Source organism: Anomaloglossus baeobatrachus, chromosome 9 (assembly GCF_048569485.1).
Source record: "Anomaloglossus baeobatrachus isolate aAnoBae1 chromosome 9, aAnoBae1.hap1, whole genome shotgun sequence".
In the NCBI taxonomy this organism is placed as follows: domain Eukaryota; kingdom Metazoa; phylum Chordata; class Amphibia; order Anura; family Aromobatidae; genus Anomaloglossus; species Anomaloglossus baeobatrachus.
In genome coordinates, this window is record NC_134361.1 from 201,145,694 (window position 1) to 201,172,847 (window position 27,154).

General features: G+C 49.6%; 1 protein-coding gene across 2 annotated transcripts; it reads left to right on the top strand.

Moving 5' to 3' along the window:
- LOC142250677 (deoxyribonuclease-1-like) lies at window positions 1–27,061 on the top strand. Of its 2 annotated transcripts, XM_075322870.1 has the most exons (9): window positions 1–138; window positions 2,573–2,661; window positions 3,743–3,826; window positions 4,192–4,307; window positions 10,787–10,899; window positions 12,902–13,059; window positions 19,532–19,628; window positions 19,723–19,774; window positions 22,994–23,208. In XM_075322870.1, the coding sequence occupies exons 1-9, from the start codon at window positions 1–3 to the stop codon at window positions 23,206–23,208; spliced, it is 1,062 nt and encodes a 353-aa protein (XP_075178985.1). The 2 variants fall into 2 exon arrangements, with proteins under 2 accessions (XP_075178985.1, XP_075178984.1); XM_075322869.1 differs by lacking the exons at window positions 1–138; window positions 22,994–23,208 and adding an exon at window positions 26,808–27,061 and having other exon boundaries at window positions 2,595–2,661.
- Window positions 27,062–27,154: the final 93 nt, after the last annotated feature.

Here is a 27,154-nt window from a genome sequence, read left to right on the forward strand (position 1 = left end):
ATGAAGTCGGTGTTCCTGGTTTCGCTCGTTTCCTGCTTTCTCCAGGTCGGCTTTGCCCTTAAAATCGCCTCCTTTAACATCGAAAGATTTGGGATTTCCAAGGTTGAAGACCCCGCCGTCCTAAACCTTCTTATCCGGGTAAGAATGTCTGCAGCGATCATATATACAGCTCTGAGAACTTTCTATGGAGTGTTTCTCCCTGGCTATGGGTGGTCCTGCAATTTTATGCCATTGACTTCAATAGCTGCAATACCAGACATTGCCAAGGCATAAGAGGGGCGCTGTTGAGCCAAATGTAGCAAATAAGTTGCTCAATAAATATAGTACTAAATCATATCTGGTCAATAACCAAATAATCAATGGATGTATGCAAATATAGAACAGAGATGTAAGAGGACATCACAGTCCTGATAGTGGATGGTAGCAAAACCCCTGAAATATGGTGCTAGAGTGGGAAAAGCAGGAGTATTGCAATGCGTTTCGCCTCTCATGATGGCTTCCTCAGGGGGTAAATGTACAAAAATGACCTATAACAAAGTAGCAAAAATACAAATATACATAAGACAGAAGAAGATAAAATAGTCCTGGTAGCAATAAGTCTGTAATATGGGAATAGAGTAGCTTCTTCAGGGCTAAATCTACAAAATGACCGATAACACAGTAGCAAAAATACAAATATACATAATAGAGAAGAAGCTAAGATAGTACTGATAGTAATAACTCTGTATTATGAGGATAGAGTGGGAAAAGCAGGAGTATCGCAATGCGTTTCGCCTCTCATGGTGGCTTCCTCAGGGGGTCAATCTACAAAATGACCTATAACACAGTAGCAAAAATACAAATATACAAAAGACAGAAGAAGATAAAATTGTCCTGGTAGCAATAACTGTGCAATATGGGGATAGAATGAGAAAAGCAGGAATATCCTAATGCGTTTCGCCTCTCATGGTGGATTCCTCAGGGAGTCAATCTACAAAATGACCTATAACAAAGTAGCAGAAATTCAAATATATATAACACAGAAGAAGATAAAATTGCTATGCGTTTTGCCTTTCACGGTGGCTTCCTCAGGCAGTAAATCTGCAAAATGAGCTATAACACAGTAGCAAAAATACTATTATACATAAGACAGAAGAAGACTAAATATTCCTGGTAGCAATAACGCTGTAATATGGGGATAGAGAGGGAGAAGCAGGAATATTCCAGTGCGTTTCGCATCATGGTGGCTTTCTCAGGGGTTCAATCTACATAATGAATGAAAACACAGTAGCAAAAATACAAATATCCATAAGAAAGAGGAAGATAAAATTGTCCTGGTAGCAATAACTCTGTAATATGGTGATAAAGTAGGGAGGAGTAGGAATATCTTTTAGCGTTTCCCCAGTCATGGTAGCTTTCTCAGGGGGTCAATATCCAGTTTGACCACTGGACCTATTGTCACTACTGTGCAGAAGAATACTCAGCACATGGTGCAAAGGGAGGGAAAAAGGTACGCAAGGGGCCATGATGATAGGTAGAGGAGGCATGGGTGACCCCTGAACACTCACCTGAAAGAACCATGCATTCCCTATCATCTCTAGATGGGTCCTTCTCCATGTGCGCGATCACATGCCTAATCCCTGGCTGACCCTGGACTAGCCCTGGCTAGTGAGCTGGGCAGCAAGACACTAGTCTTACTGCTACAATAAGACAACACGGGGTAGAGATACAAACAAATGGGAATAAAACAACAAACGGACCTCCAAAGCTTCCACAAGGACAATGTCTCCTGGGAGGGCAGCATAGAAAAACTATAACTGGCATATGGGAAAGTAAGGAGTGAGTGAATAATGCAAGGGAGTGGACGAAATGTGCAGCAGCTGGAATCTCAGCAGGATAAAAAAGGAACCATTAACCCCTTCAACACCAAGTGAAAATTAATCCGCTTTACTCATGTTAAAAAGGTCCTACAATCTGCTAATCTCTGTGACCTTCTAATCCCAGATACCGTGAAGATCTCAACCAGATATGATAGACTCATGACACCTATACAAATCTATAAACAAAGATACAAAAAACAAGAGGACAAAATAGTCCTGGTAGTAGATGATAGCAATAACGCTGTAATGTGGGATAGAGTGAGGAAAATAGGGGTGTTTCCATGCGTTTCGCCAATCATGATGGCTTCCTCAGGGAATAATCATGTCAGTCAATATCCAGAATGACCAATGGACCTATACAAATCTAGAACACAGTAGCAAAAATACAAATTTCTATAAGTTTCGCCATTGATGGTGGCTTCTTCAGGAAATAATCATGTAAAGTCAATATCCAGAATGACTGGTGAACCTATAGAAATCCAGAACACAGTAGTAAAACTGTGTAATATGGGGATAGAGTGGGGAGAGTAAGAGTATCTCCATGTGTTTCGCCACCTACATTGCTTCTTCAGAGGTCCATAGGGAACAGATAAACACTGCCTACTAAAGAAAGGACAGGAAAAAAAGACAATGATGGGGCAAAATAAGGTTTTGGAGCTGGAGGGGACCAAGCCTTAATTTGATTGGCCTTCGTATTTTTATCATTATTGCAGATCCTCAGGAGATATGAGCTTATCTCTATTCAGGAGGTGATGAGTAAGGACGACACAGCCATTATAAGACTCGTCCAGGAGCTCAACTCGTGAGTAACGCTGTATGATCTCTATCAGGTCAGTCGTCTTCTGCAGAATCTGTCAGGTAACCGGAATGGGAGGTTATCCGAGGCAAATCCGATGACCTCCTGTCCCAGTCACATGACCGCCTCAGCCAATCACAGGGGACTGAAGAGCAGGGCATCATCGTTTCGGACCAATAGATGAGTATACCTCAGCCTGAAAATTCCAGAACAAAAAACTCTTTGTCACACACTGACTTGGGGGAAGGTCCGGCATGAAGGCAAGACACACAACAAACAGGGGTTCACCAAAACAAACAAGGGGTACACCGGGGACACAAACAAAGCTGGGCCCTGGTGCTGGTGAGGGGGATGATGGCACACTTCCTGCAATCACCTGCACACCTAGTCGGTCCCCACACAGATTCCTCACCTGCGCCAAGCAGGATACCTGAAGCCCTGGGAGACCCTTTAATAACCCTGGCTAGTGAGTTGGCAGGTAACGATCACTAGTCCCAGCACTGCATTAAACAACATGAAGGGGAAGGGATGACAAGGATAGCCTGGCTGCAGTCAGACACCAGAACTGGAGCCTATACTGCTTAACAGCAACAAGGGCTCAGCAGCTCCTTCCACCTCGAGGCCAAGCTTCAGAATGGATTCAGAATAACTGGTGCCCTCTACTGGCAGATGTGACAATATATAGGGGAAGTGAGTGGTCACCAACCGGAAACGCCCGAGGCCAGGAGTCAGAAGCTGCTGGAAAACAAAACTGACATTAACCCTTTCAGCAGCAAAGGAAAGGAAATATGTTTAGTGTGACGAGTCTCAGATGGTAAAGTGACAGAGTCTGGCCCAGATCCTGTCACAAGTCTCTAATAGCAGACGGCCGTGACACTCTTTATGAACATACCTTGAGATTAAATTAATTCAATTACCACTTCAGGGAAAGGTTATACATGTCTGAAGGGGCAAAGAATGATATACAGATGATCATTTCTGTTAAACCCCGCCCCCGAGGAACCGGAACTAGAAATCATACAGGATATTAGGGTTTTTTTGGGGGTTAAGCAGCTTTAAAGTATATTTTTTGTTTCTTTCATACCAGGGCCACAGGTCTGAACTACAATTTGCTGATTTCTGACCACCTGGGTCGCAGCACCTACCGGGAGAAATATGTCTATGTGTACAGGTAAGAGGCTATGGACATGTTATATATAGTTCTTGTGGTCTCGGTGTCCTCGGCTCCCATTCTTGTACCAAATCTGTCCTCGGACAGGCTGCTTATAAGATGTGCGACCCAAATTGAGTAAATTAGCTCTTTAATTAGTCAGCCTGGGTTTTGCTTCGAGTGCAGTTACACGTGACGGCCGATTTCTCAAGGGTTGGAGGCATCTGAACACCTGTCTTGGCAGCGCCTTGGACCATGATAGATATGCAAGATGCCCGAAAGTGAAGAGCAGATTGTGCGGTCCCATTAACAAAAGCACCGGCCAGATGGCGCAGGGTTAATGAGCTATTAATGGTTCATCCTCGTCTTCCTTTTTTACTCTTCAGAGAGGACATCCTGAAGCCGACGGAGTGGTACCACTACGATGACGGCTGCGAAAACTGCGGCACGGACGTCTTCATCCGCGAACCCTTTGTTGCCCAGTTTTCGTCACCTACGACAGGTATATGGGTGGTACAGGGGATATATATATACACCGTCCGCCATAGATGTGTATAGAAAGAAGCGTGATGCTCCCAGGACCCCCCCCCCACCAAGCCTCCATGCCATTGGCACCCCACAATCATGAGCATCGAGAAGGGCACCTTCATCCGGTTCCAACCTCTTACATGCCGTAGTTGTAGTTGACCGCAGCAGATAAGGGTTTTCACTATAGCTGGCAGTAATCACAACCATGACCAATAACGTACCGGTACGTCCTAAATCAGGCAGGTGGCGGCGATGCCTACACATGTCTGCTGATTTGAACAGCAGACATGTGTGCCTCGCAGGCGTGGGTGGATCCTTGATCCACCTGCGCCTGTTAATCTATTAGATCGCGCTGTCAAAAGGTGACACCGCGATTTAAATGGCCGCGGCGGGGAAATCGCCTTTCCCTGCGGCCATTGGGGGCCCCATGACACGATCAAAGGGGAGCTGATGGTTGCCATTATCATGACGTAGTTCCTGTTACAGCCGACAGAGCAGCAGCCGTAACAGGAAGGCTGCATTTCTGCTGATCAGAGCTGTGCAGCTCTGATCAACAGAAATGAATCAGTGATCAGACTGCTGATCCTTATAGGACTAGTAAAATAAAAAAAAGGAAAGAAAATGTTTAAAAAAAAATAAAAAAAAAATAATTCAAAGCACTCCCATTCGCCCCATTGAAAATTAAACGGTTAAAAAAATATGCACACATTTGGTATCGCCACGATCTATGAAAATATAAAATCAATTAATATGATTAGTAAACGACGTAGCGGAAAAAAAACACCAAACTGCAAAAATTACATTTTTTGGTGGTCGTAAATTTTGCGCAAAATGCAATAACAGGCGATCAAAATGTAGCATCTGCGCAAAAATGGTACCATTAAAAAAATCAACTCGAGACGCAAAAAATAAGACGTCACTGAGCCCCATGATTAGAAAAAATGAGAGCGCTACAGGTCGTGGAAAATGGCGCAAAAAGTGTGCCACTTTTTTTGGACACGCTTCTGAATTTTTTTAACGCCTTAGATAAAAGTAAACCTATACATTTTTGGTATCTGCGAACTCGCACCGACCTGAGGCATCACACCCACACATCTTTTTTACTATATAGTGAACAGGGTGAATAAAATACCCCAAAACATTCGTGCACTTGCACTTTTTTTGGACAAACTTCTGAATTTTTTTAACCCCTTAAATAAAAGTAAACCTATACATGTTTGGTGTCTACGAACTCGCACTGACCTGAAGCATCACACCGACACATCAGTTTTACTATATGCGGAACACAGTGAATAAAATACCCCAAAACATTCGTGCAATCGCACTTTTTTGCAATTTTTCTGCAGTTGGAATTTTTTTGCCGTTTTCCAGTACACTATATGATAAAACTTATGGTTTCATTTAAAAGTACAACTCGTCCCGCAAAAAATGAGCTCTTATATGGCAGGATTGCTGGAAAAATAAAAAAAAGTTACGGCTCTCGAAAGAAGGAGAGCAAAAAACAAAAACGAAAAAAACCCGGAAAATCGCCACTTAAAGGGGTCATCCCATCACAGTATAGAAGTGTACAGAACAGTTCTTCATCCTGACATGTTTGCACTATCCAATCTCATCCATCGTTATATACATAAGTACTTTCTGCATTCGGGAATTTTTCCCCTTTTTTTTCTCGTTGCGTGCAGTACCAGGAATGTCCACAAGGTGGCGCTTTAATCTAATGGACCGGCGCCCCCCTCTCCATCTGTATCACATTAGACTTTTGCACAGTCGTGCTGCTTAATCACAGCACAGAGCGAATGTAAGATTGTGACAGCATAATGGGATTTTATGGTGATGAAGAACTCGGAGCAAACAAGCGCATGTGGTGGGAGGGGAGTGGGGGCTTCGTGACGTGTGACAAAGGTTAAAAGTTGAATATAATGTCTGCACGTCTATTTTTATGACTTTTTATCACATTGTTCCGAAGTTATCAGCAATTATTTCCTTCTGTAATGACGGCTTATGTAATAAATCTATAAAACGATAGCACAATATGGACCAGGCTTAGAAAATGTGATCCATTATTTGCAAATTTCCAGCCAACACATTCTCCGTACAGTATATGGGGGGTACAGTGAGGTGGAATTGGTGGACCCTCATCCTCCTAATAAGTAAGGATCCCAGAGGTAACAGTTTTACAGGTATATAGTGCAAATGTACTGAAGAACAGCTCATGAGGGCCCCCCGGGAGATTCTCCGGCTGCCCAGTGGGCCAGTCCGAGTCTGAGTATTATGGGAGTAATGAGTATTTAAGCAGAGGCACCTAGACTGGGCTGTAACTTCTCCCCCATCCTCCTAATAAGTGAGGATCCCAGGGGGTGACAGGTTTACAGGTATATACGGTAGTGCAAATGTACTCCAGGACTGCTCATGAGAGGCCCCCCGGGAGATTCTCCGGCTCCCCAGTGAGCCAGTCAGAGTCCGAGTATCAGGGAAGTGATGAGTAACTGAGCAGAGGCACCTAGACTGGTCCTCAGACTGGGGACCCTGGGCTGCAAAGTATCCCCCATCCTCCTTATAAATAAGGATCCCAGGGGTGACAATTTTACAGGTATATAGTGGAAATATATTTTAGAACTGCTCATGAGAGGCCCCCCGGGAGATTCTCCGGCTCCCCAGTGGGCCAGTCCGAGTCCGAACATCAGAAGAGCGATGAGTAACTGAGCAGGGGCACCTAGACTTTTCCTTAGACTGGGGACCCTGGGCTGTAACTTATCCCCCATCCTCCTAGTAAGTGAGGATCCCAGAAGTGACAGTTTGATACATCTTCACACCGTCGTAGGTATGTAGTGCAAATGTACTAAAGGACAGCTCATGAGAGGCCTCCGGGAGATTCTCCGGCTCCCCAGTGGGCCAGTACGAGTCTGAGTATCACGGGAGTGATGAATAACAGAGCAGGGGCCCTCAGACTGGGGACCCAGTGCTGTCCCTTATCCCAGAGGTACAGCCTATAGTGGTGAGGTATGGACCGCCAGCGTAACCCTAACTCCTATCCGTACCTTAGTCTAACACCCCTTGGAAAAGACCGGTACCAAAGTAACAAACTCCACAAACCTCAGACTGAGGACCCTGAGCTGTCCCTTATCCAAGAGGTACGCCCTATGGTGGCGAGGTCTGGACCACCAGCATGACCCTAACTACTATCCATACCCTTATCTAACACTCCCTCTCCTCCACCCCTGTGGAGGGCTGGGACCAAAGTAACAAACCCCACAAATAACGCAAACAGGGGAGAACCAGAACACAACCACAGGAGAGAAACAACATGTACACAGGAAGAAATAAGATAGAGGGAGGAAATAAACTGACCACAGGGATATTTCCACACCACAGACGATCATACAACTGATCTCCAAAAACTGGATCACACACTAAAGACCAGAATCGCTGGAGCTATAATCGGCGATGAGGAACCGTATCCAGTACCTTATCAAGGATGGAGGTGGCTGTGAGTGATCACTAGCAACCTGAGCTCTTAACAGCAGTTCTCAAGCCAGCAGGAATTAACTCCTGCTGGACTGATGATCAGTGAACAGGAGACAGCCAACGTCCGGCTCTGGCTGAACAACTCAGAGACATCAGGTTGCCTGTCAGACTATGCAGTGTGAACAGAGTCTGACTCCGCCATGACACCTAGCGAATGCAGAGCAGAACACCGCATTACACTAAAGGCCGCTTTACATGCTGCGACATCGCTAAAGCAATGTTGTTGTGGTCACGGAATTTGTGACGCACATCCGGCCGCGTTAGCGATGTCGTTGCGTGTGACACCTACGTGCGATCGAAAATCATCGCAAATACGTGTAAAATCGCTAATCGTTGACATGCTCCCCTATTCCCAATTATCATTGCTGCTGCAGGTACGATGTTGTTTGTCATTCCTGCAGCAACACACATCGCTATGTGTGACACCGCAGGAATGAGGAACCTCACCTTACCTGCCTCCCGGCCGCTATGAGGAAGGAAGGAGGTGGGCGGGATGTTCCGTCCCGCTCATCTCCGCCCCTCCACTTTGATTGGGCGGCCGGTTAGTGACGTTGCTGTGACGCCGAATGAACCGCCCCCTTAGAAAGGAGGCGGTTCGCCACTCACAGCGACATCGCTAGGCAGGTAAGTAGTGTGACGGGTCCGCATGATTTTGTGCGCCACGGGCAGCGATTTGCCCGTGATGCACAAACGATGGGGGCGGGTACCCACGCTAGCGATCTCACTAGCGAGATCGCACATGTAAAGCGGCCTTTAGGCTTTGCTTACTCTAATGTCCAACTACGACAGGTCTTGTTATTTTCATATGGGGCAAAGGGACTTTTTGAGTTCTTAAGATGATCAGCCACTTAGAACTGAGGGGTCCAATAATCAGAACCATCACTGATGAGCCCATCGAAGGGCAAAGGTGCTCATGTGAGGATGAACATTAAGAAGTCATCCTCAACATGGACCTCAAGTAAGAATTATTTTTGTGGGTGTTAAAAAAAGATCCTAATTTGGTCAGCTGTATGCCGATGACACCCGCAGATGAGAACCCTTGGGCCAAGTCCTTACCGTTACCCTACAATGATGTATTTCATCTTTAGAGATTTGTTGTCACACGGAGTTTGGCTCTAAACTCGCAGAGTGTCATGGTGGCATCTGACGCTGTTCACACACTCTACATTTTGCTTCCTTTTGGTGCTTCTGAGTTAGCCTGACAAGCTTGGGAGTCAACCAGCTGTGTTCTCATTAGTGATCGAGCATTCAGGAGTTACCTCTTGTATCACATGTTGTGGGAGACCTATCACAGTCACTCCCCACCTTATTAAGATTTAGGAGCCTGTCATCCCATGCCAACTATAGCTTTAGCTATTCTGGTCTGTGTGCTGTTGTATCCTAGTCCTGCTGGTGATTGTATTGCTTTGTGCTTGGAGTTGTTGGGGAGTTCTCTTGTGGTCTCAAAGTTTCCTCCCTGCTCTTATTTTCCTCCTTATCACTTGTTGTCTAATACCTCTGTGTGATTGAGTTTTGATTTCCACTGTTTGTCTATCTCTGTGGGTTCTACCACTCCTGTCCTGGCCCTCCTCTGGGTTGAGGGAGAGAGGGTATTAGATCAAGGCTGTCTAGGAGCTAGGGCAAGGGAGGTGGTCCAGACATCATCACCATCAGACATATCTCTGGGATCAGGGATAGCTAGGGCCGCCCTAGCCTGAGGGCCAGTTTTGATTTCCTTTGTTTGTCTATCTCTATGGGTTCTACCACTCTTGTCCCAGACCTCCTCTGCAGTGAGAGAGGGAGAGGGAATATTAGATCAGTTCTGTCCAGGAGCTAGGGCAAGAAAGGCAGCCCACACACCATCACCATCACACGTATCTCTGGGATCAGAGACAGCTAGGGCTCCCTAGTCTGAGGGACAGTTTTGGTTTCCCCTGTTTGTCTATCTCTGTGGGTTCTACCACTCTTGTCTTGGTCCAACCCCTGGGGTGAGGGAGAGGGGAGTATTATATCAAGGCTGTCTAGGAGTAGGGCAAGGAAGGCGGCCCAGAGATCGTCACCCTTAGATGCATCTCTGAGATCAGGGACAGCTAGGATCCCCTAGCCTGAAAGACAGTTTTGATTTTCCCTGTTTGTCTATCTCTGTGGGTTCTACCACTCTTGTCCTGGACCTCCCCTGCAGTGAGGGAGGGAGAGGGGATATTAGATCAGTTCTGTCCAGGAGCTAGGGCAAGAAATGCAGCCCAGACACCGTCACCATCAAACGTATCTCTGGGATCAGTGATAGCTAGGGTCCCCATAACCTGAGGGTGACTTTAGGAGCCCCGGTCTGGGGTTATCTCATCACATCCCGTGATAGTTGTCCTCCATAGGTTTCCACCACCTCATACCATGGTTGATGGTATGCACCAAGCGCGGACATACCATTAGTGTAGCCTGGGGCCCAAGAGATAATAGGGTAACATCTACAACTTCAAAATAGGTCAAATTGTGCATTGTGTGAGGGAGAAGGGGTTTTAGATCAAGGCTGTCCAGGAGCAGGGCAAGGAAGGCGGCCCAGACATCATCACCATCAGATGCATCTCTAAGATCAAGGACAGCTAGGGCTGCCCTAGCTTGAGAGCCAGTTTAGGATCACTGGTCCCTCATTTATCCCATCACACCCTGTGATAGCTGTCCTCCTCAGGATCTCACCACCTCACACCATGGTTGATGGGATGCACCAGGGGCGGACATACCATTGGTGTAGACTGGGGCCCAAGAGGTAGCGGGGTTAACATCTACAACTTCAAAGCAGGTCGAATTGTGCAGAATGTTTACTACAAAGGGGCCATATACTGTTCTTGCACATGTCTGTGGCCACCACTTGGACCCACCACGGTGGTCCTCCTCTCTCCACGTCGTATGTATGTCATTTACTGTACATCAACTTTTTCTTCTCCTCTTTAGAGTTGAAAGACTTTGCTCTGGCCTCCATTCACACCAGCCCAGATTATGCCGTGCGGGAGGTGGACGCTCTGTATGACGTGTGGGAAGACGCCAAGCAGCGCCTGCGCCTGGAGGTTCCTCCATTTATTATCTTTTATGAGGCTCCTACGTCCTCCACATCTCAGCATCGGGGGGGGGGGGGGGGGGGGATGAGTGACAGTGACAGACACGTAACATTGAACATAAAAGCTCTGCACGCTCAGGAATCCATCCCGGCTAGGGGGAAGGAAGAAAAAGGGAAGATTACGGCTTTTTTTTTATTCAGGGGAGCAGGGCCACGAAGGAGCGAGCTGCTGTGCATCTTCCGAGATGTTTTGACTAAATTTAGAGAGTCTGTTCTTCTCTGTGTGTAACCTCCAGGCCTCCTTGTAATGTTTCCTGTATCCCTTCTATGGCTCTCCCGAATTATGCGGAGCAGCTTCAATCGTTACTATATTATTGTGATACTGAGCTCCAAATCCCCTGCATAAAAAAAAAGAATTCCGGATTCTTGTGGCCACCACTAGGGGGAGCATAGGAGCTAAATAAAAAATAATTCTGAATTATTGTGGCCACCACTAGGGGGAGCATAGGCGTATAAAAAAAAGAATTCTGGACTCTTGCGGCACCACTAGGGGGAGTATAGGAGCTGTATAAAAAACAATTTCTGGATTCTTGCGGGAACCACTAGGGGGGGCATAGGAGCTGAATAAAAAATAATTCTGAATTATTGTGGCTACCACTAGGGGGAGCATAGAAGCTGTATAAAAAAAAAAAATCTGGATTCTTGTGTTCACCACTAGGGGGAGCATAGGAGCTGTATAACAAAAAGAGTTCTAGATTCTTGTGGCCACCACTAGGGGAAGCATAGCAGCTGTATAAAAAAATATATGGATTCTTGTGTTCACCACTAGAGGGAGCATAGGAGCTGTATAATAAAAGAATTCCGGATTCTTGTGGCCACCACTATAGGGAGCACAGGAGCTGTATAAAAAAGTGATTCTCGATTTTTGAAGCCACTACTGGGGGGAGCTTAGGAGCTTACTGCATACTGCTTATACATTAAACTCCATAATAAAACAGTACGAAGAGAGCTCCCCCTATTGGTGGCTGCTGACAGCTAGAATTGTATTATTTAAAGGGGTTTTCCAGTTTTAGAAAACCCCTGTCCCTTGGCTGCAGATAGTTTTATTTTTAAAATAAAATTGTGCTTTACTCACCCTTCCCAGGACCAGCACTAAGTCTCTGTGTCTGCTATTGTCTACAGTACTGAAGTCAGGTTGACAGTGCTGCAGTTAATCAGTGAGCTCGACAGCTATGAGAGGCTTGGGCAGAGCCACTGAGCTTGGTTATTGGCTGCAGCACTGTCAACATGATGTCAGACAATAAGAGACACTGGACCTGGGAAGGGTGAGTAAAGCACAGTTTTAAAAAAACAAACCACAATTGGGTGAAAGGGGTTTCCCGAAACTGGGTAACCCCTCCTTAATGACCTTTCTGGTAGTCAGGCAGGTTTTTTCTATTTAGTCTGAGAGCAGCACAGTTTAGGGTCAATGAGCCTGATTCCAGGGATTTGTCATTTGCTCAGCAGCTTGCTGTAGTTTTAATACAATCAGTGTTTTCTCAGCAAGAGACTATCATTAGATGACTAGGTGTTGCTGGCCTGTGTAACCCCGCCCACACCACTGATTGGCAGATTGCTGACAATGTACACAGGAAGTGGCCAATCAGTGATGTGGGCGGGGTTATACGCAGCTCAGTATTCTGAACTCTGCCAGATCTGCAGCAGAGAAAACAGGGATTGTATCAAAACTGTACCAAGAGAAAAAAATAAAAGTGCAAAAATGAAAAATGGCTGATGGTATAGGATGTATTCTGTGTATATTCTGAACTACAGGAAATTATGCAGTCGAGGGTCTGCCGGTGACAGGAAGCAGAAACTATGGTGGAAAAATTGTAGCCATTGATGACCTATCCTAAGGATACGCCATCAATGTAAAAGTAGTGGACAATCCCTTTAAGTGCACCACAGCAGAATTGATAATCTAGGGAGGAAAGTTAAGGATTAAAGTTGTTCTGAGACTTCTTCTTGTGCAGGACATCCTGATCTTGGGAGATTACAACGCAGGCTGCAGCTATGTGAAGACCGCCCATTGGCCCAACATTCGCCTCCGCCATGACGCCAGCCTCCAGTGGTTGATTGGAGATTCTGAGGACACCACTGTGAGCAACAACTCCCGGTGCCCATACGACAGGTGAGGAGTCGGAGGTGTACCCATTACTTTAAAGGGGGTGTCCGGTTTAAACAAGTTATCAGCTATCTACAGTATTATTGATCAGAGGGGGTCCGGCTGGTGCGATGGCAGAATGGGGCACTTTTATCCCCAATAGAGTGGAGCGGCTGAGCACCTGTCTGACCTTTGCCTCATTTATTTGCTATGGGGCTGTGCAGTGCTGCGCTCAGCTTTTTCTGGCAGCACCTTAGACGATAAATCTATCAGCGATCAGATGTTCAACCCACCACACCAAAGGGGATAAAAGGTCTCCGTTCCCATCCTGCTGATCAATATGTTAGCACCAGATGGGTGATTGTAACTCTAGCAGCCGATATAGGGGGATTGTGGCGCCCCTGAGGCGTCAGTCGCCACAGGGTACTGCACCTCACTTATGGTGTGGTACTCATCCTGGGTAAGGAGAGGTTAATTGTTGGTGTTTCTCACATACACAAACCACACACAGTTAGAGGTTTCCCCACCAGTGGAATGGCCTAGGGTAGATGGGGGGGGTGGCCATCACAATGCACGGGACTTTCCCTGATCACTAGGACAACCACCTGAGGGGGCGGACACCCCTTGAGGAAAAGGGAAGGAGCATCTACATGCTTAGTCAGTCAACCCTGGGCACAGCTTGGGGTGAGGGACACAGTTGGGACCTCGGTCCAATCTTCTTTTACCTCACACTTCTGGGAGCGCCATAGGTCCCGCGGCTTGGAGCAGGTAGCTCAGCCCGGGTTCTCCACAGCTACACGGGATTCTAGGGTTTGCGGCGAGTGCAGGTGTCGCGGGCGGGGAGGAGGGTGTCAGCACTGCGCTCACCCCTCTGCTCGGGTCCGGCTGCTGCTGCTCAGTGGTGGCTCGAGCGGTGGGCCGGATCCCGGGGGTTCTCGAGCGGCGCTCCTCGCCCGTGAGTGAAAGGGGATTGGGTTTTGGGATATAGTCTATTGTCCGTGACGCCACCCACGGTTGTGGTGATTTGTTAGCACCACCGCTGCTCGGTGTGGGGATCCCGGGAGTGATGGTGTGAAGCAGCAAGTTGTTGTGTTGCTCCTCCGTGGGTAGGGGTTGGTGATCCCGGGGCCCAGTGATGAGGTGGGAGATGCAGGGCTTGGTGGGCGCAGGGATGCGGGGGCAGCGCTGTGCCTTGCGGCACTGTGGTACTCACTCAGCCTGAGACGATGACACAGTTCTCGGTAAAACACACGGCTGGAAAGACGGTTCCCACGGACGGCTGCACTTGCTTTCCCCAGTAGGTGACGGTGATGTCCCTCTGTCCTGCACCTATGTTTTTGATGGTTGCGATGGGTTCCCACCGGTAACCCGCTCCCCGGCTTCAAGCTGGACCGGAGGAGCTCTACTCTTTGCCCGCAGGCGCTGTCCCTCAGAAACTGGTGCCCTGGCGGTGGCGGTGTCTCTGCTTTAATGGTTGGGCTGTTGCCTTCAATCGGGACTTGGTTGTTGGGAGACAGCCGTCCCCTTCACTGAAGGATTTGGCAAATTATGGCGACTCCTAGCCTTGCCGGGGTCCGAGAGGCCCCTGCCCTGGTGCTGACTGTCCTTTGTACACTGCTCCAGACCGCCAGGCCACCACCTGTCCGCGGTCCTTCCAGAAACCTCCGAGCAGTCACCCCTCCAGACAGTCACCGCCGTCTGCTGACCTTGCTGTCTCAGTCCGGGGCACACACCCGGACCAGCTTCAGGCTTTCTTACTGTCACTTTTACTCCTTTTCTCCAGTTTTCTCCTTTGCTCGTCTACCACTTCACTTCCTTCTACTTTCACTTGACTACTTGTTTACTCCTTCACATCCCTCACTGGACTCCTTACTCAAGCTCCCCCTGAGCTAATCTGCCTGGTTCTTCCCGCCTCCAGAGCTGTGTACTCCTCGGTGGGCTGAGCCAACCGCCTGGCCCACCCCCTGGTGTGAACATCAGCCCCTGGAGGAAGGCAACAAGGATTTTGGTAGCTTGGGTGTTCCTAACTGGGGTGTAGGGTGTGGTGGTGTGATGACCTATGACCCCTGGCTTGCCCAGGGCGTCACATTCCCCCTTAGCAAAATGCAGACCGTCCGCGGGCTGCCCGCCCAACACCGGTTTTATTTTTCTGAAAAATATATAACATTGTAAAACAGTAACATATTTACATTTTTATTACTTCTTCCCATAACGGGAGGCACTTTACTTAAATGTTGCAAAACGGTTCACGGTTACGGTTTCCGCTCTCTCCCACCCAAGCAACCTGGCCCTGATGCTACCCCTAAAACCCAGGCTGCACCCCTTGACCCCAAGTCCAGCACACGTTACCCGAGCGGGATCTGTCCTTCCCCTCCAGAGGGTAGCCACCGGTCCCTGTGGTGGCTGGGCCCCAGCCAGCTCTACTGCGGGCCCTCCCTCCAACCTGCCTCTCCGGAGGCGGCATTGCGGAAACGGTAACGGTAAACAACTTATTTACATGCCACTTAACGTTTGTGGTTGCCCTGCAAGTTCACGGGCTTGTCCATGAGCAGTTCCTCATGCAAACTTTTTAAACGGTCCCCACGGGGACAACGGTGCCGGCAACGGCCGGATTTCCAAATCACGGTCAATCAGGTTACTTCTTCAGTTATCATTGCTTCCATCATTTTTTCAACAAACTTTTCAAAACTTTCAAACATAAACTCAGTGGTGGTCCCAACGGGGACTGGACAACGGTGCTCCGCTGCCCTTACTCAGATTCTTCTGCTGAGGCGGACCCATCCTTTGCCACCAGCATATCAAACATGCACTGACATGCCTGCTGTGACAGGGGTACCCGGTACCCATTTCCACCGGTACGCGGGGTATGGACAACCACAGGGTCTCCTACATAGTGGGAACGCTCACTTGCCTCTGCAAACTCAACAGCGGACCCGGGGCTGGGGCAGGAGTCGTCATCTCTTGTTCCTGCGTCAGGCGGGTTGCCGCCAGCTGTCGCAGCCTCCTGCCCTCCAGCATCCAGCATTTCAGACCCTTCTGCGGTAGCACGGAGCAGCAGATTAGGCGAGCTTATACTGAGGCGCCCCATAAGTAACGGCAAGGGTGATGCATAGGCCGAGACTAGGCCGGGCCCCTCAGCCGCAGCGGCCGGTCCTGGTAGGACATAGGGACGTGGGTCACCAGTCGGTTCTGCTACATCCATTTCCCCTCCGTACATCGGGGCAGTTGTAAGCAGCTCCTCCACCTCGTTGGTCCACTGCTCCATCATCCGGAAGATCTGATCCTGCTGACGCTGGTGGAATTGTATCACCCGGGCCTTCATCCAGGCCATGGTCTCGGGCTCAGGGTCTGGCACAGTCTCTACTGGGACTTCTGGCACCATGCTGTTAAGGGGCCGCGGTCCTCGCGGTTCCCCCTGGTGCACTTCAGGGCCGTCCTGGACGTCTGCAGCCGGCTGGTCCGCCGGAGCGGCTGGGCAGGGTATCGCTACCGGTTGGGCATGTAGCGGGCCTAATGGCGGGGCGGCAGCAGCTATCACGGGTAGCGGGGAGAGAGGCAGGGTGAGCGGAAGCCGGCCGGGCCCCTCAGCTCCAACGGCCGATCCCTTAGGAATACAGGGGCGTGGGTCGCTTACCCGCTCCTCCAACTCCTCTTCAACCTCGCGTCTCCACATAGCAGCCACCACGTCCGCCATGTCGGTCTCCCACTCCTCCAGGAGGAGTTGCATATGGGCCTGCAGACGATTACTCAGCGGGACGGTCCGGTCCCTCAACCACGTCGCCGTGCCGGGGCGCGGGGGCTTCCTCGTTGGGAGTTGGGTTGTACATCTTGGCAATCGTGCCTTCCAGGAACCCAGTATCGCTGCAGAGTCCTGGCGCCCCTGCTTTTATAGCTGCGCTCACATGCAGCCAGCCGCCATCGCGTCCCCCTTAGCTCTTTTCCGGCCCCTCCTCTCTTGGGGCGGAGTTTTGGCCTTCGCACCTCTGCTACTCGAGAAGACGCTCGAGCGGGAACTTTTCGCGCCAAAGATGGCGACTTCCGAAATTTTTCAGCCGGATGCCTCCGGCGGTCACAAAGCGCACCTCTACCTAACGGCAGAGCGGTAAGATCCTGTTCGTGACGCCAAGTTGTCGCGGGCGGGGAGGAGGGTGTCAGCACTGCGCTCACCCCTCTGCTCGGGTCCGGCTGCTGCTGCTCAGTGGTGGCTCGAGCGGTGGGCCGGATCCCGGGGGTTCTCAAGCGGCGCTCCTCGCCCGTGAGTGAAAGGGGATTGGGTTTTGGGATATAGTCTATTGTCCGTGACGCCACCCACGGTTGTGGTGATTTGTTAGCACCACCGCTGCTCGGTGTGGGGATCCCGGGAGTGATGGTGTGAAGCAGCAAGTTGTTGTGTTGCCCCTCCGTGGGTAGGGGTTGGTGATCCCGGGGCCCAGTGATGAGGTGGGAGATGCAGGGCTTGGTGGGCGCAGGGACGCGGGGTCAGCGCTATGCCTTGCGGCACTGTGGTACTCACTCAGCCTGAGACGATGACACAGTTCTCGGTAAAACACACGGCTGGAAAGACGGTTCCCACGGACGGCTGCACTTGCTTTCCCCAGTAGGTGACGGTGATGTCCCTCTGTCCTGCACCTATGTTGTTGATGGTTGCGATGGGTTCCCACCGGTAACCCGCTCCCCGGCTTCAAGCTGGACCGGAGGAGCTCTACTCTTTGCCCGCAGGCGCTGTCCCTCAGAAACTGGTGCCCTGGCGGTGGCGGTGTCTCTGCTTTAATGGTTGGGCTGTTGCCTTCAATCGGGACTTGGTTGTTGGGAGACAGCCGTCCCCTTCACTGACGGATTTGGCAAATTATAGCGACTCCTAGCCTTGCCGGGGTCCGAGAGGCCCCTGCCCTGGTGCTGACTGTTCTTTGTACACTGCTCCAGACCGCCAGGCCACCACCCGTCCGCGGTCCTTCCAGGAACCTCCGAGCAGTCACCCCTCCAGACAGTCACCGCCGTCTGCTGACCTTGCTGTCTCAGTCCGGGGCACACACCCGGACCAGTTTCAGGCTTTCTTACTGTCACTTTTACTCCTTTTCTCCAGTTTTCTCCTTTGCTCCTCTACCACTTCACTTCCTTCTACTTTCACTTGACTACTTGTTTTCTCCTTCACGTCCCTCACTGGACTCCTTACTCAAGCTCCCCCTTAGCTAATCTGCCTGGTTCTTCCCGCCTCCAGAGCTGTGTACTCCTCGGTGGGCGGAGCCAACCGCCTGGCCCACCCCCTGGTGTGAACATCAGTCCCTGGAGGAAGGCAACAAGGATTTTGGTAGCTTGGGTGTTCCTAACTGGGGTGTAGGGTGTGGTGGTGTGATGACCTGTGACCCCTGGCTTGCCCAGGGCGTCACACAGGAAACACCCGCAGCCCGTTTCACATTCCACATACACCGGGATTGAGGGACCCTGACCAGAAAGGACACACAGTGGGAACACCGGTGGTGACCTTAAATTGCTCGGGATCGGCTGGGGCCCATCACGGCGGTGACCGGTACTCCGGGAGTGGCAACCGGGACTGTGAGTAAAGAAACCTTGAAACTGCAAAGACTGTGTCCGCCTGTCCTTGCCGGCGCCAGCGTCCCTCGCTTCGGCGAAAATGGCCACTACTCCCCTCATTATCCTCCCTGGGGCCCGCTCCACCTGTGGGGAGCAGAACCATCTTAGCTGCTGCAACCATCTGCCCCGGAGGACAGCAACAGCAGCGACGGCTTTTCCCCGGCCGCATACCGCAGGTGGTGTCATGAGACAAACTATCCCCATCACCCTTCCCTTTAATTGTACGCCTCGGGGCCACGAAGCCGGGCAGGGCCACCCGTGACATCCCCAGACCCGACATCGAGTAAAGTTAACGCCTTGCCCTGTGGGTGCTACAGCAGTGAGCGAGATTGGTAGACCTACTGAACCACAGGGGGAACCGGAGCTTACCTTTTAGTATGAGGGGCTTAACTAAGCACCCACCACAAAGTGGACGCCAGGTACCACTCCCAGGGGAGTGACCGTGACTGTGACAGCTGACCCACATACTTGGGTATGGCCACAGATGCAGATACGGACAGGTATCGTGGGCACGGCATGGGTAGACAGGTATTGGAAGGCAGGTATTGGACATGGATACAGGATAACGGGACCGGAGCTCAAGACCTGACAACTAGCTAGGTAGCAGACTGGAGACTGATTGACTAACTAGAAGTGTTGCGCAGGCACCTCCCCTAATGGAAGGGTGCCTTAAATACACAGTGGAAATTTCTGGCAAATGGCGCGCCAGCTCTTTAAGAGGAGGACCAATGTGCATGCGCGCATCTTAGGTGGACTCCCGGGAACCCTGTGCGGCATGTATTGCAGGGACGCCGATGCCACAGTGATAACTTATTTCAACCCCTACAGTACCGATGAGGGGAGTATATGGGTTTCCCTCGATTTTAACAAATCATAGCTGAATACTCGGTGTATTTCTTGGTTTCAGGTTGGTGATCAGCGGAGCTCGTTTCCATGATGCAGTCATTCCGGATACCTCAAAGGCCTTCAACTACCAGGTCTCCTATGATCTTACATATGAAGAGGTGAGAATTTGACTCAATGATCTTTGGTTTTGCTTAGCATAGTCCATAAATATCTACTAAATCGGTCGCTCCATTTCTCCTCTTTACACTTTAGGCGAAATCCGTCTCGGATCACTACCCCGTGGAGATGGAGTTACGCGACGATCGTGAGTAGGAAATCATGGACATTTTTGGGGGCTCCTTTTGGAATTTCCTTATGTTGACGATCAGGGCACTGACACCATATTCCAAGTTGTCCATGATCAGTCAAATAATAGCGCCTCACCTGTCCATAGGTGGATTGTGGTACTGCAGCTTATTCCCGCTCACTTCAATGGGAACCGAGCTACAGTAACCAAGAATGACCACTTCACTGTGTACAGAGCCAAGCTTTTCTGGCCCATCTAATCTCCTAGGGTGGAGGACCCCCCACTATTCCCATTCACGTCAATGGGAGCCGAGCGACAGTAACCAAGAATGGCTGCTACACTCTGTAGAGAGCCAAGCTTTTCTGACACATCTGGGGACCACATGATCTCCAAGGGTGGTGGACCCCACCACTGATCTTATATTGATGATCCATTGTGGACTAACCCTTTAAACATTATGGCACACCAAACCGAACACCTTTGACCTTGCCTTAGCCTCGTCTCCTAGAATTTATGCCAAAAATTTGGTGAGGACCAATTGATGAGACCTTCTATGGAAAGCAAACCATATATCCCGATGACCCAGAAATCTAAAATATAGTGGAAGCCCCACAATGTGCTGATCGTATGAGGTTATTCCGGCCTTTTTTTAACGGGATCATGACTTCCAGTAGGTGGGGCTAAAGAGCCAACCTTCTGCTGGAGAGCTATTTTCATACCTTTGTTCCAGGGGGCATTGCAAGTGGTGGTCTGAACCACCAGGAGAAGCAGCCCTGGACCTCCGTCAGAGGCCTCTCACCCAGCCAACCAGTTTCTTGATCTCTACTGATGAGCTGTCCATGGTGGATGACTTTTGCTTTTGGAGAAGATCTTGGCTTGGCAAAATATCCTAGCTCTTAATAGGTTATATACCTCCGACAGATCTCCTCCTGGGTTGAGAGCTAGTTTTTATGGATGTCTTTTGCTGTTGGAGAAAATTTTGCTTTGGCTAACCATCCTTAGTCAAAGCTCTTTATAGGTTACTTACCTTGGACAGATGTCCTCCTGGATGAGAGCTAGTTTTTATTTCCCTCAAGGCTTTTATAGAGTCAAGAGTCAACTCCTGACCTCCTCCATATTAGTTCTTCATTTTCTCCATCCCATACTTTTGTTTTACACAGAGGAAAGCTACAAAACTATGCAAAAGTTTTAGGCAGGTGTGTAAAAAATGCTGCAAAATCAGAATGCTTACACAAATAGAAGTGTTAATAGTTTATTTTTAAGCAACTAACAAAATGCATCGATTTGTGACTGGCCAGCAGCTCCAGTGTTTCATGGAGCATCGGAGGTCACAACTCAATACAAGTCTATGAGAGCCTCGTTCTGGTCTCCTTCTGGCCTCATTCCGGCTTCATTCTGGCCTCGTTCTAGCTCTCATAGACTTGCATCTCTCAATGCAACTCTATGAGAGTCTAGTTCTGGCTTCCTTCTGGCCTCATTTTGCCCGATTGGTCTCTATCAATTTGTGACCTGCTGGCAGTTACAGTGTTTCATGGAGCATCGGAGGTCACAACTCAATACAAGTCTATGAGAGCCTCGTTCTGGTCTCCTTCTGGCCTCATTCCGGCTTCATTCTGGCCTCGTTCTAGCTCTCATAGACTTGCATCTCTCAATGCAACTCTATGAGAGTCTAGTTCTGGCTTCCTTCTGGCCTCATTTTGCCCGATTGGTCTCTATCAATTTGTGACCTGCTGGCAGTTACAGTGTTTCATGGAGCATCGGAGTTCACAATTCAATACAAGTCTATGACAGCCTCGTTCTGGTCTTGTTCCGACCTCATTCTGGCCTCATTCCGTCCTCGTTCTAGCTCTCATGGACTTGCATTTGGCGCTTGTGGCGTAATTTCTGACTTTCGTCCAGTCAGAAGTAACAGTCACAAGAAGGCGCTGCAAGACCGGAGTGGTGTTGGTAAAAGGTGAAGCCAGCGGAAGGTGAGTATATGATAGAGGGCTTAGATTTAAAAAAAACAAAAAAAACCCCACTGGACTGATGCTTTAAAGAACAAGGAGTTCTGAAAGTGATGATCCGGCCCCTGCAGAGCCCTGGAAGTGATGATCCGGCCCCTCTAGAGCCCTGGAGGTGATGATCTGGCCCCTCTAGAGCCCTGGAGGTGATGATCTGGCCCCTGCAGAGCCCTGGAGGTGATGATCTGGCCCCTCTAGAGCCCTGGAGGTGATGATCTGGCCCCTGCAGAGCCCTGGAGGTGATGATCCGGCCCCTGCATATTCCTGGAAGTAATGATCCGGCCCCTTAGTGCACTGGAAGTGATGACCTAGCCCCTGCAGAGCCCTGGAAGTGATGATCTGGCCACTGCAGAGCCCTGGAGGTGATGATCTGGCCCCTGCAGAGCCCTGGAAGTGATAATCAGGCCCCTGCAAAGCCCTGGAGGTAATGATCCAGCCCCTGCAGAGCCCTGGAAGTAATGATCCGGCCCCTTAGTGCCCTGGAAGTGATGACCCAGCCCCTGCAGAGCCCTGGAAGTAATGATCCGGCTCCTTAGTGCCCTGGAAGTGATGACCCAGCCCCTGCAGAGCCCTGAAAGTAATGATCCGGCTCCTTAGTGCCCTGGAAGTGATGACCCAGCCCCTGCAGAGCCCTGGAAGTGATGATCTGACCACTGCAGAGCCCTGGAGGTGATCCGGCCCTGGAGGTAATGAGGTTATGATCCAGCCCCCGCAGAGCCCTGGAGGTGATGATCCGGCCCCCGCAGAACTTTGGAGGTGATGATCCGGCCCCCGTAGAGCTCTGGAGGTGATGATCCGGCCCCCGCAGAGCCCTGATCTCACATCATCCAGTCTGTCTACAATAAAGAGACACAAGCTTCATAAACAGAAGATCGGGGGTCAGTCCTCCAAGATATTTGGAAAACCTCCTGCCGACATCCTTCAAAAACTGCGTAAAAGTGACAAGTACCAATAAAAAGTGATGATAGTAATGATCGGTCACCAAATATTGATGGGATTTAGAATTTTATTTCTTTCACTCACTTTGTGCTTTTGATAACTGATAAAAATAAACTCTTCACACTTCTATTTTGTAGAAGTACAGTATTTTTTCAGCACCTAAAACTTTTGCACAGCCCTGTATGACAGTTAGAGAGTGATTTAATATAATACCGTACAGTGTGTACCCTGGCCCCTGACTCTTGTACCCGGGGCAATCCGTGTGGTCGCTGGTCATGTTCCCTTCCTTTTTCAGCTTTGCACAACGGCCAGACGTTCCAGATCAGCGGCAGCCTTGGTATCAGTGGAGGCCTGTCCCTAGGTGGCGTCTGCGACTGTCTGGGGGTGAATTTCACGTCCTGTGTGGGGCGCTGTGGTGCCAATGCGAGCAGCTTTCCATGTAACTGCAACGCTTCATGCAGCAGCAGTAACAAGTGCTGTGCGGACTATAAGGATTCCTGTAAAGTCTAAACCTGTTTGTCTCCATCATTAGCTGTATAGAGAATGGGACGTAAAAGACGAATAAACAGTGTCTGATAATCACACCGCACCCGTATTTCTTTAGCCCAATTGTTTTTCCTTTTCCTTCACCAGAGAGAGTCTTGGACACCACACCTCACAGACCAACATAGAATAAACTATAGCTGGCATGGGTAGAAGGATTCCACCAGCATAAATAGGAGGGTAGGAGAAGTCATAGGTCTCTCTGAAACGCCCGCGCCGGGGCTTGCAGGGCTCGCACGGTCACCGGGCCGGTGGTATTCGGGGTCAGACTGTGAGTGGCCCGACCTGGCTTCCGTGACCCCCGGCGGGTTTCAATAAAAGGAACGTCCCAAAGTCAGTCCGGTGTTACAAGGGGGATGGAAGGAGGGTAACGGGGTTCCGGGAGAGCTTGCCATCGCTGACCCCCAGGAAACAGTACGCGACGGGGAATGCTTGCAGAGCCACCCGTGGTTTGCGGCCAGGTGTTCAGCCGGCGCTGCGCAGTCTCTCTCCGGCGCAGGTGTTACGGGCAGCCGGATGGAATCGCTCCCCACGGGTGGAGAGGGGGAGCCCCGGGAGGTTAATGAGACCCAGGGCAACGGTCCTCAGGGACACCGGGGGCACAGGGCGGCGGCATTACTCACAGCAGTCACGGAGTGCAGTTCCAGTCCTTTATTAAATGTCCGTTCCACATCGCACCCGGGTGCTGGTCCTCGCCGCCTGTAACCTCTGGTCAGTTCCGGGCAGGTAGGAGGAAGGGGGGTCCGGTGAGGTGTTCTGGGGGTCTCTCCCTTTCGTGTGCGTTAGTGCCATCCCCGTGGCATGGGGCATCTTGGGAACTCGCCGCCTCTCTGTCTCTCTCATCCCGGTAGCGGACACCACCAACCGCCACCGGGTACAACTTTCTCCAGGGATCCCCAGTCCTCAGCTCCATTCCCTTCCTTTAGGTGTTATCAGCCCTGGTCTCGTGGCATCTCCTCAGCAGGGAGCTGTCCTGTGTAAGTCTGCACTCTCCTGCAGCCTCTGATGTTCTGCTAAACCTTCTGTGTGTTCTGCACTAAACTCACTCCTATTCAGGCCCCCCTCCCCTTGAGTTGTCATGGAAACCTGCCTGTGTCCAGCCACCTGCTCATTAAGGAGGCAGGATGAGTCATAGGCTCAAAACTACATGCTGCAAAAGCTATTAACTCCTTCCTGCCAGTGTGATGTGAGTGTGTGTGTGGACTTCTCTCCTCCTGCCCGGGAAAAAATGGGGTAACATTTAATACCCTGTAACGACCCAGTTGCAGGGGCGTTACACTTCCACAACATGTGATTAAAGGAGCAAGCAGACTAGCAAAGATTAAGGGCAGCTTTGCACACTACGACATCGCAGGTGCGATGTCGGTGGGGTCAAATCGAAAGTGACGCACATCCGGTGTCACTTGCGATGTCGTAGTGTGTAAATCCTAGATGATACGATTAACGAGCGCAAAAGCGTCATTATCATATCATCGGTGCATTCTCCGACATTTCTATAATGTCGGTGCAGCAACAGGTACGATGTAGTTCCTCGTTCCTGCGGCAGCGCACATCGCTGTGTGTAAAGCTGCAGGAGCGAGGAACTTCACCTTACCTGCGTCCCGGCTGCAATGAGAAGGAAGGAGGTGGGCGGGATGTTTACATCCTGCTCATCTCCGCCCCTCCGACGCTATTGGCCGCCTGCCGTGTGACGTCGCTATGACGCCGCATGACCCGCCCCCTTAGGAAGGAGGCGGGTCGCCGGCCAGAGCAACGGTTGCAGGGCAGGTGAGTGCACGTGAAGCTGGCGTAGCGATAATGTTCGCTACGGCAGCTATCACAAGATATCGCTGCTGCGACGGGGGGGGGGGGACTATCGCATGCGACATCGCAGCATTGGCTTGCGATGTCGCAACGTGCAAAGCCCTCCTAACTCTTGTTAGCCTGCCTATGAATCGGCACACAGCAAGCAACTGATATACACATATACTTGACAGACAGAGTTGGTGTTCTTCATATAAAGTGACAGAATAAGAGATTCGGGAAAAAAACAAGAGCAGGAAGGAAGTAGAAAACAGCAGGGGTAAACTCCACTACCACTCCAAGTAAAAAGCAGAAACTAAGCACAACTTTCACCACAAAGAGTGTGGGACACCTCACAGACCAACATAAAATTATCTATAGTTGGCATGGGTAGAAGGATTCCACCAGCATAAATAGGAGGGGAGCAGATGTGATAGGTCTCTCCACAACAATGATTAAAAAAGCAAGCAGACCAGCAGAGAGTAACTGCCTATGAATCAGCACACAGCAGGCAACTGCTATACACATACACTTGACAGAGTCGGCGTTCTTCATATAAAGGGACACAATAAGAGATTCGAGAGGGAAACAAGAGCAGGAAGGGAGTACAAAACAACAGTTGTAAACTCCACAATCGCACCAAGCAAAAAGCACAACAAAAACACAACTATCACCAGAGAGTCTGGGACACCACTCCTCACAGATTAACACAGAATAAACAATAGCTGGCATGGGTAGAACAATTCAACCAACATAAATAGGAGGGGAGCAAATGTGATAAGTCTCTCCAAAACAATGATTAAAGGAGCAAGCAGACCAGCAGAGACTAACTGCCTATGGATCAGCACACAGCAGGCAAGTGATATACACATACACTTGACAGACAGAGTTGGCGTTCTTCATATAAAGTGACACAATAAGAGATTTGGGAGGAAAACAAGATCAGGAAGGGAGTACAAAACAACAGTGGTAAACTCCACAATCGCACCAAGCAAAAAGCACAACTATCACCAGAGAAAGTTTTAGACACCACACCCCACAGATAAACAATAGCTGGCATGGGTAGAACAATTCAACCAACATAAATAGGAAGGAAGAAGATGTGATAGATCTCCCCACATCATGTGATTAAGGGAACAAGCAGACTAGCAGAGATTAACTCTTGCTAGCCTGCCTATGAATGAGCACACAGCAGGTAACTGATATACACATATAATTTATATACAGAGTTCGTGTTCTTCATATAAAGTGACACAATAAGAGATTTGGGAGGAAAACAAGAGCAGGAACGGAGTACAAAACAACAGTGGTAAACTCCACAACCGCACCAAGCAAAAAGAACAACAAAAGCACAACTATCACCAGGGAAAGTCTCGGACACCACACCTCACAAACCAACACAGAATAAACTATAGCTTGCATGGGTAGAAGAATTCCACCAGCATAAATAGGAGGAGAGCAGAAGTCATAGGTCTATCTACAACATGTGATTAAAGCAAGCAGACTTGCAAAGATTAACTCTTGCTAGCCTGCCTATGAATCAGCACACAGCAGGTTGACGCCCGAGTCTGCCTGTGTCCTAGACACCAGAGAAACCATCGGGGAGTGTAACGCCGCCATGACAGTCATTGAAGTTTGTGCAGGCTCCTTTTTAAATGACTGCTCCTAATCCCATAAACCTTATTTTTCAATACTTATTTCATTGTACATTATATTATATATATTTTTTTTATTTCTATATGATGTGTTAGGATTTCATTGGCTTCTTTCCTGTTCCGTTGCAGCATCGTACAGCGGTCAAGGTTTTGCCGTCAGCTCTGATATTGGTATAAGCGGAGGCCTTTCTCTTACTGGAGTATGTGACTGCGCAGGGGTGAATTTCGCCTCCTGCGTGGGGCGCTGTGGAGCGAGCGGGAAGGCTTTCCCTTGTAACTGTAACGCCTCATGCAGCAGCTACAATGACTGCTGTTCCGACTATCGCGCTGCCTGCATTGTTTAGCGTCGAATATATGGATGAAAACCATCAAAATCACAAACAATAAAGCATAATAATAGAATAAACTGCAAAAAAAAAAATGGCAGCAGATGGTGGCTGGTGTCTCCATGTTTTCTCCTCCCTATTTTGTTCTGT

Bases quoted from the DNA above. Each gene is read 5' to 3' on its own strand.
- LOC142250677 (XM_075322870.1), top strand. From the start codon at position 1: ATGAAGTCGGTGTTCCTGGTTTCGCTCGTTTCCTGCTTTCTCCAGGTC. The intron at 19,629-19,722 runs GTGAGAATTTGA...TTTACACTTTAG, and splicing joins ATGATCTTACATATGAAGAG to GCGAAATCCGTCTCGGATCA. The intron at 19,775-22,993 runs GTGAGTAGGAAA...TTCCTTTTTCAG, and splicing joins GATGGAGTTACGCGACGATC to CTTTGCACAACGGCCAGACG.